General features: G+C 38.8%; 1 protein-coding gene and 1 long non-coding RNA gene across 2 annotated transcripts; one reads left to right on the top strand and one right to left on the bottom strand.

Moving 5' to 3' along the window:
• Nucleotides 1-926: 926 nt before the first annotated feature.
• Nucleotides 927-7,413, top strand: ttc4 (tetratricopeptide repeat domain 4). The gene is made up of 10 exons (XM_042517051.1): nt 927-1,182; nt 3,221-3,338; nt 3,444-3,605; nt 4,059-4,136; nt 4,303-4,427; nt 4,518-4,604; nt 4,712-4,953; nt 5,128-5,212; nt 6,153-6,235; nt 6,752-7,413. The coding sequence occupies exons 1-10, from the start codon at nt 1,072-1,074 to the stop codon at nt 6,849-6,851; spliced, it is 1,191 nt and encodes a 396-aa protein (XP_042372985.1). The 5' UTR covers nt 927-1,071; the 3' UTR covers nt 6,852-7,413.
• Nucleotides 7,028-9,820, bottom strand: LOC121966996. Its single transcript, XR_006107639.1, has 4 exons — nt 9,783-9,820; nt 8,597-8,708; nt 8,276-8,466; nt 7,028-8,169 (listed from the first exon to the last, which is right to left on the bottom strand). It is a non-coding gene; the product is annotated as an uncharacterized LOC121966996 (long non-coding RNA).
• Nucleotides 9,821-16,534: the final 6,714 nt, after the last annotated feature.

Genomic DNA, 16,534 nt, shown 5'->3' with positions numbered 1-16,534 from the left:
AGCAACAATTAAACTAGCTCCTGTGGTCTGTATTTCAACTTTCCTTTATTTGATCCTGATTAATAAACGGGATATTGAAAAACACTAATTTTCATTTATTTGTTTTCATTTCAAAAAGGAAAAAACGGAAAACGTCCTGTTTATTGATTCTCAATTAAATATTAATTGAACAAATGATACACAGATTCAAAACAGTTAAATCTGTTGCAGTCACTTCAATCAGGCAGAGTAACAAGTACTCCTGTATAACAGTTTGCCATTAAAACTGATAAAGTACAATTATCTTTAAATATGCTTATTACCTTCGATCACTCCCTGTCACATTACCATTTAGTGTGGCCAAGAAGATGTAAGTCTCATGCAAAACTACCTATATATACTGTATATCCTAGCATAAAAATGCTTCATAAGTACAAGACCTGCATTCAGAATTTAACATATGAAAAAGGAAACCACAAAATAAAGAGTGGCTCAAAATGCAGACTTGCTTAATAAGTGACAAAAAGCAATTCATTATTGGCAGTCAAATGTATAGTTTCTATTGTGTTTAGTGGTTAAGTTCACAACAATTGACCATATTTTATAAAATAATCGCATGTTTTGTATAAAAACTATTAACTGCAAAATTACTAGCTAAAGTAAGTTAGCTGTTATCGAGGAGAGGAGTAGATTACATTTCCTTCGCAAATTTGAGTTGAACAATAATGAAGCATTAAATTGAAGTAATCTAGCAAAAAAACAAAAAACAATAAAAAACAGTTACTTTTAAATTGTTTTAACTGCTATCACTTTGTAATTAATGTGGTTATTTTTCATCTCTGGCGCTTTCATTATAATTGTTTATATTCGTTATTTGTTTGTTGTTCTGGCGGCTGCGGAACTAATGCATCATCGTTGTGTTTCAGCACGGATCGTTATTCGTAAAGTACCGGCGGTCCACATGCGTAAACAAGGAGCTGGGTAACTTCTAGAAGACACGACGTTATTACAGTTAATTTGACCTCTTGTCACACTTAATAGAAGATTTATAAACAACAAAATAGCGCTTCAAAAACATAGTTTGATCTAAAGATGGCGTCCTCGGAGGGACAGTATGACAGCGACGATGGCATGGACGCGTTGATGGACAATTTTAAGACCCACGGATATAAAAATGGCTTCAGCGAAGACAACTGGGAAGAGGTACCACTGACACGTACAAACTATTTGCTATAAACAGCAAAAATAAAAGTTAGTCAGAGGGAACATGAACTGATTTGGCTTTAGTCTGGTTTTGTAAGCTAGCAAGCTAACGGCTAACTCCTTAGTGGTGGTGGAAAGTAACGAAGAACTTCTCCACAAGTGCTGCACCAAAGTCCAAACTTAAGAGACTTGTACTTTAATTACGCATTTCCATTTTCTGCGACTTCATGCGTTTTCTTTACTGCACTTCAGAGACAAATTACACCACATTTATGTAATTTGAGAGAGGCTCATGAGCCTGCTGGGACAGTTCAGGGCTTGGTGGTGGACACGGAAGGAGTTTGGAGGACACATGTGTACCAAGGCACGAAACAAGAGGAAAGAGTTAAATAAACTAGAAAGAGAGAAACGGAGAGAAATGAAGACAGAGAGATGACCTGTGTGTGGTGTGCATTATTTACACTGTGTGTGTGTGTGTGTACATGTATGTGATGTTCAGCAGCAGTGGTGGACAGTCTTCTGTGTGTTGGACTGGTTTATTGGGGCTGGGGGGTGCTTGGGGGGCTTTGGTGAGCTGTAAGATGAATGAGGGGGTGGCAGCTGTTGGTCCGTTTCCTGGATGGTTTTCTGGAGGGCGGGATTGTTGGAGGCAGTCTTCAGATGATTCTGTTTGATGGTCCTGATGCCTGTTGTGTTTTGGATGTATTGGTTGCTGATGAAGATGGAAGTCTGTGGGCCAGTGTGAGTGCTTTGTTTTGAATGGTTTGGAGGCGTTGGAGTTGGTAGTCAGAGATGGTGATCCAGGAGGAGGCAGGGTATTTTAAGAGTGTATACCAGGTAGACTCTTGTGACTGTTGAGGGTGATGAGGATCCTTGGTGCAGGTTTTGTGGTGGTGGTTGTCTCCACATCTCATGCAGAGATGTGCCTGTTGGTGCAGTTGTTGGAAATATGGTTGAACTGTTGACATTTGAAGCATTGTTTGGTGGTGGGGGGGGGGGGGGGGGAGGGGGGCGCCGCCAAAGCCACGGAGGAGGCTGGCAGCCTGGTCTGGGTTGGTGAGGTGGATCTCTGGTGGTTCTGCTTATGATTCTGTGTATTCTGGAGATGCTGTCCTTGTTGTCCCATATCTGTTTTAACCTGTTCCTCTGTAATGTTTGTGTGGATGACTTTGATGACCAGGAGTTATGTCTGGGGTTAATTCGGGGGGCGGGTAGAGCCAGATTCGCATGCCAGCCTGCAGGTGAACTGTGCTCCATCAAAGGCTCCCTCTGGCCATGTGGAGAGGAGAGTTCAAGGAGGGGATGTCTTTGGGGAAGATAAGGAGGTTGCCATTTCTCATGCGAACAAATTTCTGGAGTTGGGCTTGTGGCTTGAGTTCTTGAATTTCTTGGATTATGGATTGGTTGTTTGGGAAGGAGTTGTAAGGAGTTTTGTAGTTTTCTATGACGACAGGTGTGATGTGTTGTTGTTCAGAGAAAGGGTGAAAATAATAAGAGCTCGTGAGAGCGGCTGAGACACGGCTAATGCGTCCTGGTGTCTCTAAATAATTCCATCCAAAGTCTTAGTTTTAGACGGAGCCCAGAAGCATGACATACACCACCGCAACCCCAGTGTGAGAAGGATTGATAGAATTTCTAAATAACCGAAATAACCGACATTACGTCGGTTAGAGGGTCTGAATGTTGGTTTCTGTTGCTTTTCCGTTAATTGCCCATTCCTGATTATGATGTATTATTATAGACAAAGATAAGACTTGACTTCTGTAAATTAAAAAAAAACAACACATTTACCAGCTTCAGCACTACACTGATGTTAATATCAATGCATCAAATATTCTCATCCTTTGTTAAACCATTCTGCATAATCAGTACTTTTACTTTTGGCATTGTAAGTTCATTTTGATGATAGTGCTTTTGTACTTTACTTTGGTAGGATTTTGAATGCAAAACTTGTAGCAGAGTATTTTTACACTGTTGTATCCTTACTTTTACTTAAGTATAAGATGTGTAGTGATCCCTCTGTTTTTGCCTCATTCAGGAGTTTGATAACATACCGATGTTCATGAAAAAACTCCCTGAAGAAATTGACCCGAAAAAACACCCAGAGCTTGCCTGTCTGCAGGCGATTATCCACGATGAAGACAGAACCCCAGAAGGTACCACAGCTTTTAAGTCCCTTAAGCTTTTTAAAAACCTGTGGGAGTTTGTGAAGACTTGAGCATCTTTTAACCATTCGGTTAATTTCCCCTTCTCCTCCTCAGAGATAGCACAGAGCCTGAAAGATGAGGGAAATGATTTTTTTAAAGAGAAGAAGTACGAGAAAGCCGTATTGTGCTACACAGTAGGTTTGCAGAAGAAATGTGGAGACCAGGACCTCAACACCATCCTCCTCACCAACCGGGCCGCGGCACACTTCCACCTGGGTGAGGACCTCTGCATTTACATGTCATACAGATGCATTAACAGCTTTTAAGACATACGTGTATTGCCAGCACCAAAAATATGGATTGTATGTTCATAAACTAAGGTGGTTTACAAAGAATACGTTTGTTATTGTCGAATGCACAACAGTTGCAGTGAAGCAGTCTTTAGGGATTAATTTCTTACTTCTCAGGCTCCCTCCAACAATGCTCATAGAAAATCTGTGTTAAAAAATAAAGTCACAAAGTAAAATCTTATTCCAAGATTTAAGATAAAATATAAGATTTATATATAAAAGATATAATACAACTTAATATAAATTTAAATATAACATTGTGGTAGATTGGTCAGGAGCGGCCAAGTTCATGTATCACAGAATATTATTCAATGTAAAAACATCTGCATGTGTTTTGTGCTTCAATTCATCCTAATATTTCTGGTTTATATCAACACAGGTAACATGCGCTCTGCCTTGAATGATGCTGCAGCTGCAAAAAAGATGAAACCAGACCACCTTAAAGCCCTGATCAGAGGTGTGTGACATAATGAAACCATGTCCTAGCATATCAAAACAAATGTGGTTAGCAATTCTGTAAAGTTACAATAGCATAACAGTAAGAGTACAATATTTAAAAAAAAGAAGAAGCTTAAAATAATGACAAAAACAACCATGTGTATATCTTGGGTGTGTTTCTGCAGGTGCACAGAGTAGTATTGAGCTGCGTAATTTTACAGAGGCCATCCAGTGGTGTGATGAGGGGCTCAAGGCTCATCCCACTGACAAGAAGCTACAGGAGCTGAGAGCCACGGCAGATAAACAAAAGGTACAGTCACTTATAAGCTCAGCTGATGTTTTGGAGTGGAGGTTTTAGTTTTAGTCAAACATAAAGCTGTGTTTATTTGTTGTTCCCCAGAGAGCAGCAGACAGAGATGCCAGGAAGGCCAAGCTCAAAGAAAAAAAGCTGCATGGGGAGAAAGAAGCTCTTTTGGCCGCTATAAAGGTAAACTCGCTGTTTAAAATTGAGAGGAAATTTTTACCCAACCTTTTGTATAAAACTCATTTGTATTTCAATATCGCAATTTTATATTTTTGTGTGTTTTTTTGCAGGATCGAGGCATCAAGCTCCTCCAGTCTGCAAAGCCTCGTCAGCATGGTTCAGACAGCGAGGGCGAGGACGAAGGCTCCGCAGCAGCAATATCACAGCTGAGCCTGGACGGCCTCAGCTCTCAGGAGGTCACGGGGGCTCAGGTCTTCCTGGACGAGCAGGGCTCTCTGAACTGGCCCGTTCTCTTCCTCTATCCTGAACACCAGCAGACTGACTTCATCTCTGCTTTCTGCGAGAACAACTGGTAAAATAAAGTCCTGAATTTATCTTGGTGTTTTTTTATATCTGTGGGATGCTCTCCGTACAACAACCTTTCTCCATTTAATTTAAATAAAGGCCAAGAAGTTATCAGTTTGAAGTGTTTTTTAATAAGTATCACAGCTGCAGTATCACTCCTGTATCTTTATATTTGTCTTAGTTTCATGGATCACCTGGCGGTCATGTTTGGAGAAGAACTTCCACCTTGGGACACGGACAGAAAATATCAGCCGAAGAATTTGCAGGTAAAACTGAAAAAACTTTGACTGAACTTCTCTTCAACAAATCAAATTGTCAATGGGGGAATAAAAAAAAAAACATTCTGCATGTTACTTCTAGATTAAATCAGCCACAGTGCACTCTACCTGGCTGTGTTGTATGTCCACCAAAGTTCTTTGTGTTTTTTTTTTCTGAGGCCAGCATATTTTTGGCATTCTTTGAAATAATAGCGCCACATATTTACACTATGATGTAAACATTATGTTCTGAAAAATGCAAGTTTAGCATTTTTTGGTTGATGAGAGTTAAAAATATTAATTGTTGGGCAAAACATTGCAAAACAACATTTCCTACCTCAAAAACAAATCAACACACATCGACTGGCAGGCCTGTCCTCTTTCCCAACATGCTTCAGCCCTCCTTTCATCCAGAGCAAATACTCTACCTTTTGCCAACTATTTTTTATTTCAGCAGATCTTCCATATCGTAGCAGCCAAACACCACCAAATCAACTCAGCTGATGAAAACGCTGCTCTTTTTTTAGAAGAGAGATGAGCATTTTCAGCTTGGAAAAACACTTTGGTGGACACACAGCCTTGTGATTGTCTGACCAATGAGAATTCAATCAACCGACCACACGGTGTCAGCCCTGCAATTACAACTGAGGCAGCAGATTAACTTTCTTTTCTGCATCCTAAAGTTTGTTTTTTTTTACAAACTGTAGCAGCTCCATTGCTGCCACATTATGAACTGAATACATCAACCAGCATATTCTGCTATTTACTGATATTTCATGTCAGGTAGATATTAGTGTTGTGTAGATTCTTGTGTTCTCAAATAATTGAGTACAGCTGTCAAAAATGGGTTATATTTCATGACAAAAAACAAGAAAATTATTTTTACGGATAAACATAATCGATTGATTTGAATCCCAGTTAACCTCATTGACCACTCTTTACTTTTTAGCTCTTCTTTGAAGATGAGGAGAAGGAGACACTCTACCAAGTAAACCCAGAGACGCCACTTTTAAAGGTTTTGCAACATAAAAGGTATGCATATCGAGATAGTCTGTTTGTCATAAAGTGTGATTTTAGTTTGATTTATACCATTAAATTTTCCTCATTTTGGCTGGCAGCTGTCTATTTTTTTCTTATAATTGACATTTTAACTTGACCTTATTGACCGTGACCTTATTAGACATAAAATTTGTTTTAAATGTTGGGTGTGAAACATAGCAGCAGAGGTGTAAGCAGGGTCAAAGTGAAACTCGTCTGCTGTTTGTAATGACGAATGGAAAATATTTTTTGATAGTCAAATAGCTCAGGGAGAACCATGCAAAATGCTTAAAAACAATCCTCCTCCTGTCGGCTATTTGGTGTTTCCTTGTTCTGCAAACATCCAGAGATATATTAATTTCATGACATAGGACTCCTCTGAATTGTATGTTTGTTGTCATGTTTATGTTTGTGTTTATCTAACTGATATCTGGTGTCAGAGACGCTCCCTTACATTAACATTCTTCACACTCATGTCCTGACTCACTGTCTTCTTTGTTCTGTTGACAGGTTTTTTGTTAAGGCAGGCACTCCCAGCTTCATTGTTTCGGTAAAGGGATCGTCATTCTGGAAGCAATTTTTAAAGGGAAGGAAATTACGAGCAATGTAAGAATCGTGACCTTCAAATCGTGGGACTTTTATTTGGGTAAATTCTATTTTCAACCCCAGAGGACTGACTTGTCCTTGAAAAAAACATCATGGACACATATTTCTGTCTCTTGTGGACAAAAGCAGGACACAGTGTTTAATACCAAATATTAATATAAATGAATCTAAAATGAGATCTTTAAAAGTTACAGATATAAACTGTCTGAACGAATATCAACTGCAGATTAAAATGGTGCAAATACATTTTATTCAAGTGTTAAATTGGACAAAAGAATGACAAACAAATTTAACAAACATGAATTAAAACAACAGGTAAAAACATGGTAGGTATAAACAGCTAATGGAAGTGCTTGTTAAGTAAACAAAAAGACAGTGAAGCCTGGATAACATGTGACTTTATCCTGTACTTCTAAAGAGGACTAGTAAGTCTCTTCCCATGTATACCAGTATGTCTGCTACAAGTCTCAGTTTGAGTCAACAAGAAACAATTAATTTGGACGTCATGATAAAAGTTTCTCATTCTTCAAAGCACTGTTGACAATAAATAAAACAATTGAAAGCAAGAGATGTGACCATGTTTTGCTTATAAGAAGAACGTTTTGCTTCCAGACAGCTGTGCCATTGATATTTTCAATAATTACTGACACTTCATACATTTTTATTTGCCAATTTATGGCAGCAGGACTTGAAGCTTTGCAGCGGGAAACTCATTTTTGCGAATGAAACTTGCCCATAAACAGACTGCAACAATAAAAGAACCATAAGTAAATGGTTGAGCTGAAAAAAATGTAGGGTTTCTTGAAAGGATTTAAAATTTTGTCCATGAAAATGTGTGAGAAACACTGTTAATACTATAGAAGTTTTGATCCAGTAAACCTATATTTAGAAACTACAGCTAACAGTCGAAAGGGTGACTCACCAAGTGTAATTGTATTATGAAACTCCTATGGATTCCACTGATAAATACAAATAGGTTTTGGTGTAATGAAACAAACAGGAGCATGGCCTAAAAATGATATCTCCTGCACATGACACAACAGACGGATGAGGAGCCACAGAGCTCAGTGTGCTGTCATGAATCCTCTTGGTTGGTTCATAATAGCAGTTTGGCCATGGACTTCATGGTTCACGAAAGCATGATTTGGGTATGCATGAGCCACCACCACTGGAGCAGGTTGCAGTTGTACGTTTGTAACATTTTGATTAACCATATTGACAACAACGGGAATTTGTTTACGATAATTTAACTCGCGCTTCATCTGACACCAGGAGCACCAGGAGCAGCAACAGGAGATTTGGACATCCACACAGAGAGAACCCTGCCAAGAACCAAAGCAATAATTATATTAGGTTGTAAATTCAACATTGCTTCACTTTTATTTAACTTGTCATATGAAATTCAGTATAGCTTAACATGCATCATACCTTGATGCCAAATTTGTGACGCATACCAGCACGTAGAGAGAGTGCTGCTGGAGGCACACACAGAGGTATCCCAAAGACTGCTGAGAGAACGGCAGGGCTGCATAGATCACACAGTGGGAAACAGCTGTTCTCTCCAAATTTTCCTGCCACTGTGCAGGCAAGACAAGGGCAGCACCAGAAACCATAGCAACCTGAAAAAACACACAGAGAAACACCAACAGAGTGGGAGAAATATTTGAGTGACTTGATTAAGGGGCCTTACAAATGACACAAAATAAGCCCTTTAAAAACAAAAAAAAGTCAAAGTTGTAGTATTCTTACAAACACTTGTATCCTCAGCGCAGTCACAAAGATCAGTGTGCCAGTCTGTCAAGGCATTTGCTGCTGCCATCAGATGTCAGACTACTGTAGCCACAGGCTGTGAACAGTTAATCTGTTAAAAGACAGAAATTAGAGCACACTAGAAACTCAGGTAAAAAAGATTACAGAAAGCTCAAATCTTGAAATGTGATGTGAAGAAACTTTTATTGCACAATGCACAATACTATATCCTAACGCTTTTTCTTTTAAATTATAATGACATTGGAATGAATAAAAATGCACTGTAAAGTCCATAAACTGCACCATTTACCCACAGATTGATTACTTAACGGGACTAAGAGGGCACAGGCCCTGGTGCCCAAAATGTCAGGGCCCCCTTTGCCTTCATTTGCAAAATGTCACTCAAATGAACAAGTAGCAACCAGGAAGAGACTCAAAATTCCCGCAAAGAGATGCAAAGGCTATGTATACAAAATGACTATAAAGTGGTATAAAACAACCAAAAGAGACACATAATTACCTCAAAGAGACACAAAACAATTACAAGGAGACACAAAAGATGTCAAAACAGAAAAAAGACAAATTTACATCAAAGAGACAAAACAGCCATGAAGAGAGACAAAGGAACTGCAAATAGACGTAAAATATCGACAAAAAAACAGGCAAAACAGCCACATAGAAGCACAAAAAACTACAAGGATGCACAAAATTACTACTATACAACACAAAATTACCCCAAAGCACATACAATTACTTCAAAGAGACAAAATTACTATTACTATACAGGGCTTGAGATGATGACCTAGTTTAGTTTTCATATAAGGAGTAAAAAAAAAAAAAACCATCACTGAAATCTCCAAGAATGCGCCATTTTGAGACAATATGATGCTAAATCTCTTAATAATCAATCATATCTCCATGCAAACCCTCAACAGGGCCATAAAACAGTAAATCACACTATGAAGTCATACTGTATGCTCTTAAGAACAATACGATGTTTAGAAATAACCAGGATACCTCATAATGAGGTCAATATGCTGCTGCATGTGGCTGTTATAATGAAAGTGAATTTAACTCATTTCAATGTGCGGAAACTCCGCTTCTCTTCATTTTGTAAACATTTTTTTACAGCATGGTAGAGTAAACTTTCATTTAATTGTTAGGATAACATTATTTAATGTCTTACCTAATGGAGCTGGAAACCTTCTCGACTCTGAAGCTGTGAGCGAATGGAAGCTTATGTCTTGGCTTAGGAGTGGCATCTTGTGCCTGTCAGAAGGCTGAAAATACACAATGCTGTAAAACCTGAATCTACTGACACAAAAGTGAAAGCGTAGGCTAAGAATAGTTTAGCTATTATATTTTAATACCACATTCAAGGAAACTTCAAAATCTTTCCCTTAAACATAGAAAGATATGATTACAATGTCCCCAAAAGGAAAGTTTCCGTTTCTGTATGTTTGATGACAGGCCGGTATTTATCATGCCATTGTCCCTACATTGATCACTTAAAGAAAAAAAATTGATAAAGCAGAAGTCACAGAAGACAGTTTGAATTAATTAATTAATTTTTTACCTTAATAGCTGCCCATCGTCATTATTACGTTGAGATTTTAATCTCAAGAATCCTGTGTTAATGTAAACACAATAAGTGGCACAATCAAGTTATTCAAGTTTTGTTTATGGCAGACTTTAAAGGTCATCTAACATTGTACTACTTTAAACTCCTCTGACTTCGTTTCTCCCCACTGATAGTATTAATAAAAACAGAGCAGGGTGTTTCCCAGGATTAAGATCCCAGATGACAAGAACTTGACCAAAACATTAAACGGGATAAAAATGTCTATCATTCTAGGAGGGTTTTGTTTGTGTAACAGAGTTTCTGATGAAAGTTGAGGCCTTACGAACACAAAACTGTAGCAACATGAGCCTCTCCATCAATATCTGGGAGCCTCGTCTTGTTATCGCTCATGAGAGAGTGATACCAGTGTTGTACAGTAATGTGTTACTTATATACACAGATGTTTATGTGACAACACAGCAACGTACAGAGGCCCAGAGAAGCAATCGGGGAAAAACAAAACGATTGTAGTGATCCTTTTTCTAAGTCTGATCTAAAATGTTTCTATTGCTGTGTAACAAAAGATGAAAAAGATGCTTTGCAAGGATAATCTTTCTAAATTCATTTTTTTCGTCAGTGAAACATAAAACACAATGGGTTCTTTTTTTTAAAGGTGAAAACTAAAAATTTTTCCAGCAAAAATTTTCTGAGAAATTCTAAATCTCTTTTTCATCTGGGAAAAAAAACGTTTTCCAGGTAGAATTTTTCAAATTGTCTTTCTTTCTTTCTATTTTTCAAGTGTTTGTTGTTGTTAATACTTATTGTGGCCAGCGGGTTGTGTAACATTACCGTAATGTCCCCTGTTTTTAGAACTTTTTCAAATACATTTTTAGCCAAAAAGACAAAGTCCTGCTAACAAACAATAGTATGTATCTGTGTTTAGAGTGCATGACAAAGTTGAAACTCAGTTCCTACACACCTTCTGACCCCCTGAGGCAATGATGTCACATGCGGAATTGGGGTGTTTTTTTGTATTTTTTGACATAAACCATAGACTGTATATAAAGATGGACGTCACATCCCCACTTACCCCCACTAATCTTAAGTGAAGCCAAAATATCCCGCAGGTGCCCCCTGCCATCTTGCACTGGTGACGTCATTTGGAGCCAGAGTCTGTAGGGTAGCGATATCCGCATTAGGGGAGTTCCTGCCAAAACAGTTGTCCGACCAATCGTGAGTAGCCAAATATAATGCAAGTGCATTGATTGGCTATCATAGCTGTCAATCATGGCCCCCTTTTCTATAGGAATGAATAACTCATTAAACCCGAATTTATGAATGATCACCTGAACAAACATCAGAGTGATGAGAACTATATTCAGTGATAGAAACCATTTTCGTGTGGCCCATGTCCCATAGACTTATATGGAGGGGCGGGCTTTTGGAGTTATACTGTAGACAGACACCAGGGGGCAATCGAGACTGTACAGCTGTAGGGGAACTGTCATGTGGTCCATCTTCTTATATAGTATATGGCTTTAACATTTGCAGCAGTCAAAGCATTGATGATACTGAAAAAACAACATTATTCTGCTGATTTCAGGTGTACTGTAAAATATTGGGTTAAATTTGGTTAAAAATTAGATGAATAGAAAATGTTGTGCATACTAAATATCCTTGTGGTTCCACTGTTAAACCAATTGGAACGCCATTTAAAACATCAATTCATTCATTCGTTAGCTGTGTTATGACCCCTGGGGTCATCTTGTTTTTTTCTGTGCCTATGTTTTCTCCTCCCCTCTGTGTGTGTTTGTGTGTGCCTGTGTGAATTGTACCCTTATATGGGTGATGTGATGGCTGAGGTTGAGCTACAGGTGGAGTGCCATCATTGGATGTTCTGGAGGGCCTGGCTGCTGCAGGACTGGCTCCTCTGGAATTGGATGGCTTTTTAAACAGAGGCTTTTTGTTTTCTTTTAGGTACGTTTAGGGATTGAGGTGTGTTTTTGTGTTGTGTTTTGGCTTGCTCACATCCAAGCAAATAAACTGCTCTTTTTGCCTTTGAAAAGCATTGGGCTGGTTGTTCTTGAGAGTGGGATAGCACCTTCATGTTGTGTCCACGTTCCCCCCAGACCGGGGACATAACATCTGTAACCACTTATCCTCCTTAGGGTCATGGAGACAGTGGAGCCTATCCATTGAGAAGTTGGGTACACCCTGGACAGGTCACCAGTCACCAGTTAGCCTAATCTGTATGTTTTTGGACTGCTGGAGGAAGTTGGAGAACCTGAAGAAAACCCATTCTTACATGGGGGTAACATGCAAACTCTGTGCAGAGGGCCCCCCTCACCCACCCATGGTTCAAACCCAAAACCCAGAGAGCAAACCCGTGGAGTGTGGAGCGTGGAGACATAGAGCTCAGCGTACTTAAGGCTCTTACGTTCATGGGCCTCCCCAACAGCATGGTAAGTTCTATGATGTAGATATCAGATGGGAAGTAGAGCCTGTGATTCAGATCCGTCACTAACTCCCAGTCTCTTGCCCCTCCCAGCTGGCTGGAATCTGACTTTGCACAGACCTTGGTTTTGGTTTGCTTTCTACCTTCATGGATGAACCCTTTGGTAGGTGCAGGATGAAATGCTGGAGGAGGTGGGGTACTGATGTCTGTCTGGTCTTCAGAGTGGCTGCACGGTTCTTCAACACCTGGTTGTGCTGCCAGGTGTAACAGCCTTGCGTCAGGATTGTCTTGCAGCCAACCAGGATGTGTTTCAGGTTTGCTGGAGATGGACAGAGGGGGCATGTAGAGTCTTCTCCATACCATTGGTAAAGGTTACTGGGAGATGGCAGGACATCATATGTGGCAAAAGGAAGCTGGTTTGAAATGCCCTCATGCTCCATAACTCCCTCCAAGAGACTTTCATCTTTTCAACTCCCTCCCACCCACTGTCCTTGTCTTGCTTAAAAAGGAATAGAGGAGGAGGAAAAGAGATCCAAATACAGAGGTATGTCTTCTTTTATACGATTTTTTGGGGATGCACCGGTTCTGGCAGTTAATGGAGACATGGGGTGGGACATGTGAAATACGATGGAAGGCCAGTATGGTGAGTCTGTGGAATAGGCTCCTCAAGTTACCACCCAACAGGGTAGCCAGTAATTTTTTTTCTTTGGGATTTGTCTGTAAGTGGTGAATGGGCATTAGAAATATATGATTTACTAGAGGAGTGTGGATATGAGGGTAACTATCTAAATCTAGACAATGTAGATTTAGAGGAGTTTAGATTTCAAATAAGGGATAAGTTTGCTAAATCATGGGCGAGAGAAATCTTGCAGAAGTCCAAATTGAGAACTTACTGTTACTGGACATCCAGATAAAGGAGGATCAACAGATCACTGTGTGTGCTTTGCCTAGACCTTGTGTTAGATGGTATACATAACTCCTGCAAAAGCGAGTGAGGTAACTGTTGCTTTTAATTGACGGTTTTGACATTTTAATCTTTGAATAAAGCCTGCCTGGAGCAGTTTTAACCTTTTCCTACCATCCCTGGGTGTTTGTAGTGGTGTTTTCAACAGTTTTGTATAACGCTATATCTCTTGCTGCCTCTCTGCCACAGATACAATGGCGTTATTATTAATTTTTTGGTTCAATGTAAAACAGTATGTAGTTTCTTACTGTTTATGGTTTTTACTTAAAGGCCAGACTAAAAAGATAGCTTCATGTTCAAATGTATCAATATTTGCAGCTCCCTTCCAGATCCACCGGCAGGCTGTTCCAGTGTTTTGCAGTGTAGGGTCTTAAAGCAGAACCACCAAAAGTTTTGGTTCAACTCTGTGGAACAGCTAAAAAAAAGAGAAGTCAGATGATCAGAGGGGCCTTCCTGGTTCATAAACTAAAAGCATCTCTAAGATGTAGTCTGGTGCAAGGCCATATAATGCCTTATAAAATAATTTTAACTCTCTATGGTACGATTTTGCCTAAAGGCAACATACCTATTTGTATTCTTTTACACTCACACAATGCATCCCAGTTATTATGCAAAACTTTGAAAAACAGGTAAGACCATGAGTAATCTAAACTGGTGTATAAATTTGTGACATGATTGTCTGGACACAATTCTGAGTCGCTTTTTTTGCAGACTTTCTCTCAAGGATCAGCTCAGCGATTACTCTCCACAAAAAATGTCTGAAAATGTCATTTCCTGGTCTTTTTCAGCCTGGAAAAATAGTTTAATGTATTTTATTTGCTAATTAAGTAATGGAAACTTTTCAAAATGCAAATATTGCCTTGAGGCAACACCGAACCATTCTGGATTCACCACGGCACCATGACATTTTATTTTTGTTTAACTGGTCTATTTTATGCCAAAGAAACGCTCCCATTTTTTCCCAGCTGGCATCATGATATGAGCCATTGAGGAATGCATGTCAAAAGAACAGCCAAAAATGCCATACTATAGTATGAAAATAATAATAACGTCAAAGTATGACATGTCCGAAAAAAAACGCATAGCCGCACAAAAAAGCATGTCAAGACACATAATACTACAGAATGTTGCAAAAACAGCCCAAAACACAGAAAATAGCATGTCAAAAAAATTCCATACTATATTATGGCAAAAAATGTGAAAATATTAAATGTCCAAAAAACCCACATAAATTAGCATGTCGAACAAACGACCGAAAATGCAATACTATAGCATGGCGAAAAATGTCAAAATATCACGTCCACAAAAAAAACCACAAAAACACATAAAATAGCATGCCGAGACATGTCAACAGCCCAAAACATAATAGAATACCATTTACAAAAAAAAAGTCAAATGCAAAAAATGTCAAAAAATAACATGTCCCAAAAACAGCTGAAAACAGTTAACAACTGCATAAAATAGAGTGCCAAGACACACCATTGCATAAAATGTTGCAAAAACAACCAAAATCACCATAATGTGGCATGTGAAAAAAATGACCCAAAGGCCATACAATTGTATGGCAAAATGTCAGAAATGACATGTCCCAAAAAAAGCTGATAACTGCATAAAGCAGCGTGCCAAGGAACGCCATAGCACAGAATTTTGCAAAAACAGCCGAAAAACACCATTATATGAGAAAAATGACAGAAAAGGCAAGGCTATAGTAAGGCAAAAATGTCAAAATATGACATGTCCCAAAAATAGCTGAAAACACTTGAAAACAGCATGAAATTGCGTGCTGACACACGCCACAGCATAGTATATCCAAAAAATGGCCAAAAACACCAAAATACTGCATGTCAAAAAAATGACCGAAAAACCAAAAAGCAAGGCTATACAAAAACACCAAAATTTGCATGTCAAAAAAATGACCAAAAAAGCAAGGCTATAGTATGGCAAAAATGTCAAAATATGACATGTCCCAAAAACAGCTGAAAACACCTCAAAACAGCATAAAATAGCGTGCTGAGACACGCCAGCATAGAAAGTTTTGCAAAAACGGCCAAAAACACCATAATAATGCATGTCAAAAAAATGACCAAAAAAGCAAGGCTATAGTATGGCAAAAATGTCAAAATATGACATGTCCCAAAAAACAGCTGAAAACACCTCAAAACAGCATAAAATAGCGTGCCGAGACACGCCATAGCATAGAATGTTTGCAAAAACGGCCAAAAACACCATAATATATGCATGTCAAAAAAATGACCAAAAAGCAAGGCTATAGTATGGCAAAAATGTCAAAATATGACATGTCCCAAAAACAGCTGAAAAACACACCTCAAAACAGCATAAAATAGCGTGCCAAGACACGCCATAGCATAGAAATGTTGCAAAAACAGCCAAAAACACCATAATAATGCATGTCAAAAAAATGACCAAAAAGGCAAGGCTATAGTATGGCAAAAATGTCAAAATATGACATGTCCCAAAAACAGCTGAAAACACCTCAAAAACAGCATAAAATAGCGTGCCAAGACACGCCATAGCATAGAAAGTTGCAAAAACGGCCAAAAACACCATAATAATGCATGTCAAAAAATGACCCCAAAAAGCAAGGCTATAGTAAGGCAAAAATGTCAAAATATGACATGTCCCAAAAACAGCTGAAAACACCTCAAAACAGCATAAAATAGCGTGCCAAGAGACACACCATAGCATAGAAATTTGCAAAAACGGCCAAAAACACCATAATAATGCATGTCAAAAAAATGACCAAAAAAGGCAAGGCTATAGTATGGCAAAAATGTCAAAATATGACATGTCCCAAAAACAGCTGAAAACACCTCAAAACAGCATAAAATAGCGTGCCAAGACACACGCCATAGCATAGAAAAGTTGCAAAAAAAGGCCAAAAACACCATAATAATGCATGTCAAAAAATGACCAAAAAGCAAGGCTATAGTATGGCAA

This window comes from Plectropomus leopardus, chromosome 3 (assembly GCF_008729295.1).
Source record: "Plectropomus leopardus isolate mb chromosome 3, YSFRI_Pleo_2.0, whole genome shotgun sequence".
Lineage (NCBI taxonomy): Eukaryota > Metazoa > Chordata > Actinopteri > Perciformes > Serranidae > Plectropomus > Plectropomus leopardus.
Note: the sequence above shows the minus strand (reverse complement) of the source record. Positions and strands in the feature narration are given on the sequence as shown.